The following is a 5,693-nucleotide window of genomic DNA, read 5'->3' as shown; positions in this document are numbered from 1 at the left end:
CAGGCTCTCTGTGATGAGGTCATTAGACCTCACGTGCACACTGTTTGGTCCCTACTCCTTAATCCCCTTATAATAGGTAATATATAATACCAAAAAAGGAGGTCTCGTAAAGTTATTATCAATTGAATTCATTTTATTCACGATATTCAATATCAAAGTCATTTTTTATTTTATCACATCAATTGTATTTTAAATTTCATACTATTCATACTTTTCTAAAAACACATAATTTAAGATATTTTCTTTAAAAAAAAAAAGATCATTAATTCATTACACCTGGTCACATGCAATACGCATATTATATTTGGATAGGATGGTTAGGCCCAGACCAATCTAACCTCGCTGGACTCGTTTCTGGCGCGTATCAAAGTGGCCCACATGTTCCAGTAATATAGTCACTCAGTACGGTATCTGATACTCATGGCCGTTTGATCTGATGGGTGGTCCTAAACGCTGCTAAACCAGGAAAGCTAGATGCATAACCATAAAGGGAACCGGAACTTCCCCTTCCAGACCGAATCAAATCAAATGTGAAAGCGGTCCACGTCATCTCCTCATTCCGGTAGTGGGTCCCACCCGCACCAATTATTAGTGATCCCACATTGGTAAGGACGGATAGGAGAGAGCGCAATTTGGAACTCAGAACCGCTACGCCACATTGCTGTCGGTCAAGATTCCCATATACGTGTAGAATAATGTTCCCATCCAACGGCGTGTTTTTTACCGAACGGAACGCGTGGGAACACGTATCATGACAACCCTTTCTCTTTACGTATGTTCTGATCTGGTTCTTCTGCGCACAGTACGCATTGGAGGCTGGAGCTGTCAATTCAATTGTTCGGTCTATCCACCAGAATCCAACCGACCCAATTGTGTGATTTATGTCAGTCAGTCAGTCATAGTTTAGCCATTAGTGGTTCGCTACTTGGGGTCCAGATTTAACTCTATGTCTAAAAGGGTAAGTTTCTGTATAAGTTGATGAGCTCTCAGCTGCGGTTGGGATTTTTTGGCCCGGTCGAAAAACTCCGACTACACCCGTAATAATTTTGATTAAAAACTGCTTATTTCATCAACATATAAACGGTTCACTATTTACATGGGTTTTCCTCAAAAATGAGTTTTAAATTGTTATTACGATAAGTATAATGGGGTCAGACCAAATCATCCCGTATAATAACAGGTTCGGTTCTGGATCTATTTCATAGATGAACCGATTAATAATAATCAAACTCAACCCATTGACAGCTAATGTGCTCCGATCCAAAAAGCTCGTAGGCCAAGGCCACAGAGACGCAGACGCTAATAGTAAAGCTTGGATTGTTAATTATGATTGGCTTTAACGTTTTCTTCAACAATGTGAACTCAGAAAGGCAAAAAGACAGCTTGTTCGCTTCTTCTTCTTTCTCTGTTGATTCCTCCCCTTTAAATACCATCTCTTAGCCCATTTCCGAAGCCCGATTATCTCTCTCTCTCTCAACGAAGAAGAAGAAGTAATCATTTAATCTCAAATGGCTAACTTCTCTATTGAGTCCAAAGCGGTCTCCAGCAACGACCAGAGCAACTGTACATTCTTCTTTTGCAACTTTTTTTTTCTTGTGAATTGTTCCGTTCTCTCTTTCCTCTTTTTCTTCTCTTGTTCTGCTTTTCCAACTTTGATCTTTTATTATTAACTCTGGATTGTGGAAACCTTGCAGCTCGTAATTGTGGAGAACTCGTTGATGGTTATCTCAGCCCTCTCCAGAAACACGTTGCTTTCTTCGACAGAAACAAAGACGGCCTCGTGTATCCATCGGAAACCTTCAAAGGTTTTTATCTTCTCTTTCTCCTTCGATTTAAAATATACATATGTATTCTCGTCTTTGATCTGATCCTTCGTTTCAGGGTTTCGTGCCATCGGCTGTGGCATCCCCTTGTCCACCATCGCTGCGATCTTCATCAATGGCGGTCTCAGTTCCAAAACTCGCCCGGTCACTCTCTCTCTCTCTCTCTCTCTCATTTGTGTTTCCCGTGTTTTGCTAAACTACAAGGGTCACGTAGGATCCGTCCATTTCTTATTCATAACCGTTGATTTGGTTAGAACGAAATAATTCAACAATTTTCTTGGAAAAATCAACCAATCGAATGGACAAGATTCGGAAATTCATTTGATGCGATTTTGGGGTCACGTTGTCGAAGAAAGCCCGGGCATATTGATAGGTCGGGTACGAAAAGCCACCATATTCGGAAATGCCGAGTTCGTATTGGATCCGGTATCGGCTTCAGTCAGTGCTCACAGACCGGAACCGGTTCAGTCGGTGCAACCGTACAAACCCATGTTCACGCCGTTCGAACAGCCTCTCCCAACTTTGATTTAGGAATATCTTTTCAAAAGAAAGTATATAATATAAGTATGGAGATATTCCTAATATAAGATTGTAAAGGCTGTTCGAACGGTCATTTCACTGACCGAAATCGAATTCAACAAACCGTGTTCACACCGTTACTGCAGTCTTTTACAGTCATGGATTAAAAATATCTTCATACTTGAATTTTTATAAAGAGATTTTTTTTTTCGAATAAGGAGATATTCTCAATGCAATGAAAGGCTGTAAGAGATTATGCTAACAGTGTCAGCACGGACCAAATCCGATTTCATTAGTTTCCCACAGAGCGCGCCCTTTCCCGATGCACACAGACACAGTTGCTGAGATGCGCAAAGAGCCAATGCGAATTCGGAAATTCCACCGTCCCTCTGGAAGCTGCAATGTGGACCCCAACTGAGAAGATTCCATCGTGACGGTGTGATATGTACTAAAAGTTACGCTGCGTAGTTTGGTGCTCCCCAATAGGCACCATGTTAAGCAGCGTAGCGTTATTCCAGAAGCATAACGTCGCTGTCCCATGATTGACAGGTGGCTTGCTCTTCTAATTTAATAAATACTTTTCTATTAAATTAATTTAATAAAAGTGTTTGTAATTAGAAGGGTTATTATTTGAAACTTTCACTTCACTGGCAGTAAGAGTTTCAGATAATAAATCCCTGCCGTTGGATGGTAATCGGTCGCATGTTATTTTTCAATAGTAACTGTAGCAATTATTAGAGGTGTAAACACTATGGTCTATATATATATATATATATATATAATAAAGTAAACAATTGTTTTTAATTTTATTATACTATACTTATTATATATAAATAATTGCATATATCAAAATTCATATAACATAACATTTTAAGAATTTTTTTAATTTTTTTAAATAAATAATTTTGACTTAATGACAACCCCAATCTGTGATACAATGCGATACAGCATGGGCTTGGATCATGGGTCATACGGACCCAACACGACCTGTTTTACCCCTCTACCAACCATGAATAATGAGGTACCCATTGCAGCCCTCATATAGATTATTGATCCTTACCTATTCCATTACAATATTTTGCCATTTGCAACCCATCAACACAAACCATTGAACAGGTCCCACTCCCACCCAGGAAATTAACCAGGCCAAAAGAGTAGATAGTGAAGATTTACCATAAAAGCTCAAATTGGATAAATTATTAGTTAATAAAGCTGTAAGTTAGGTAGATTACTATAAGCTTATTGCTTTGCCTTTTAAGTGAATAAATTTCTATAATAAGTATCTATGGAGGTTGTGGATTCCAAATATTGGCTAAAGCTGAAAGTTGGATAGATTATTATACCTTCGATAAGCTTGTCGTTTTTGTCTTTTGGTGAATAAGTTTCTATTGGAGGTTATGGCTACAACTGATTATTTCATCCACTTTAAAAACAAAGCAACAAGTCATTCACTTCACCCGTTATCAAACAGTCCTTAATTACCTGCATACTATTAATGGTTTTGCAGGTTGTAATAGAATGAAGCAGTGGTCATGAGACCCTTAAAATTGTTTCTTTTGGAAGACTTGTAATTATGGGCTTCTTCTTTTTAGATTGTTTGTTTTCAATCAATTTTTCTTTTATTATAAAGAAGAATATTAGATATTAATAGTAATATAAAGTGGGGGTTATCAAATTTATCCTAAATATGTATTTGTTGACCTTCAATGGTGCAGGGAAAGCTTCCATCTCTTCTGTTCCCTATTGAAATAAAGAACATAAAGAGAGCCAAGCATGGGAGTGATACTGGTGTTTATGATACCGAAGGAAGGTAATGTCATATTCCTTGTTTTATACAGGCCTTAATTTGGTGCCAGCTAAACTTGGTGAAAATTATAACTACTTGTATAAGAAATAGTTTTTTCTGAAACATACAAATTTGGATAATATATTTCAAAGGTAAAGGCATGAACAAAGGCAGTATAACCTCTGGTTTTTTCAGGTGAATATGAATTAAAACGAGAGAAGTATAGAAATAATAATAAAAATTATTTTGAATACGACATAAGTATGAATTGTATTGTTGGTATATCATTTAAGCAAGTAGAGCAAATATTAATAAAAGTTCTCTTTTCCTTGTGAATTTCAATTTTTTTAGGTTTGTGCCAGAAAAATTTGAAGAGATTTTTCACAAGCATGCCCATACCAATCCAAACGCTTTAACATCAAAGGAAGTGTCAGAAATGCTGAAGGACAACCGGGTTCCTAAAAACTTTGGAGGATGGTTAGTTCTTGACTTCTTGTTGTCAACCAAAAGGTATGTAATCTTTAGAAGTATTTATCATCTAACGAAAAATGGTGAAATTGTTTGTAGGATTGGAGCCTGGACAGAGTGGAAGATACTGTACTACTTGTGTAAAGACAAAGATGGTTTCTTGCCTAAAGATACCATCAGAGGTGTTTATGATGGGACCCTATTTGAACAAATGGAGGAGCATAGATCATCTAGGAAATCAAAGTAAAGACCATAAAAGAAAGCTATAATTACCATGCCTTTGAATTTTATCTTGACATTGCTTATTTATACCTGTAATAATGAATTGTATAAAATAAACAATTAAACAGTTACATTGGATTGACTTGCAGAGTAGTTCATGTATAAAAGGTGCAGATTAGTAGAATTGTCCATTCAGCCAGTTATTCAATGGTCTAGAATGGATTTGCCTACATGAAAACGAGAAGAAAGAGGAGAATTTCTTTTTAGTGCCTTATTTTGGGAGTGAAAGACAATCCTTTATTTGTTGTACAAGGAATTGAATATAGAATTTTCAGAATATTGGACAGTGCCCTAGGGACATTGTTACTTGCATTAAAATAATTGACTTTGGCTTTATTTCGAGCCCTTTTGGATGATGGACATGGTGTAATTTTTTTTTTTTTTGGCATGGGTATGCTGTAATTTGAATTGACATAATTGGTTTTGGCTTGATTTTGAGTCCTTTCTTAGTGTATTCTATTTCGACTCAGTATAGATGCTCTAGCCCTACAGAGATATTTAAGACCCTGCTATTGCTATTGAAGGGAACTTGCTTGAATGATTGCAAAGAAGATCATTATTGTAAGAGTTTGTTGTCAAGGATCTTTTACCATTTTAATTAAACCAAATCAACAAAAAAAAAAACCAGCAATGCTGCTTCTTAAACTTTTGGTAAAAGTTGTGTCTTGGTCCAAGTGAGGGTAGCAAAGTTATGTCTTGGTCCAAGTAGGGGTAGCATTTCTCTTCCACATGTCCATGGAGTTTTGAGAAATCCAAACATCTCCCAAATTGAAATATATAGAGATAAGAATTTTTTGGATGAACCACACTCCTAC

At 36.9% G+C, this 5,693-nt stretch overlaps 1 protein-coding gene across 2 annotated transcripts; it reads left to right on the top strand.

Moving 5' to 3' along the window:
- Window positions 1-1,377: 1,377 nt before the first annotated feature.
- LOC104606580 (putative peroxygenase 4) lies at window positions 1,378-5,320 on the top strand. Of its 2 annotated transcripts, XM_010271898.3 has the most exons (7): window positions 1,378-1,563; window positions 1,695-1,805; window positions 1,882-1,967; window positions 4,058-4,152; window positions 4,480-4,605; window positions 4,696-4,839; window positions 4,968-5,320. In XM_010271898.3, the coding sequence occupies exons 1-7, from the start codon at window positions 1,509-1,511 to the stop codon at window positions 4,981-4,983; spliced, it is 633 nt and encodes a 210-aa protein (XP_010270200.1). In that variant the 5' UTR covers window positions 1,378-1,508; the 3' UTR covers window positions 4,984-5,320. The 2 variants fall into 2 exon arrangements, with proteins under 2 accessions (XP_010270200.1, XP_088755738.1); XM_088899612.1 differs by lacking the exon at window positions 4,968-5,320 and having other exon boundaries at window positions 1,380-1,563; window positions 4,696-4,966.
- The last annotated feature ends 373 nt before the right edge of the window (window positions 5,321-5,693 follow it).

Source organism: Nelumbo nucifera, chromosome 3 (genome assembly GCF_055504915.1).
Source record: "Nelumbo nucifera cultivar China Antique chromosome 3, China Antique-T2T, whole genome shotgun sequence".
NCBI lineage: Eukaryota > Viridiplantae > Streptophyta > Magnoliopsida > Proteales > Nelumbonaceae > Nelumbo > Nelumbo nucifera.
Note: the sequence above shows the minus strand (reverse complement) of the source record. Positions and strands in the feature narration are given on the sequence as shown.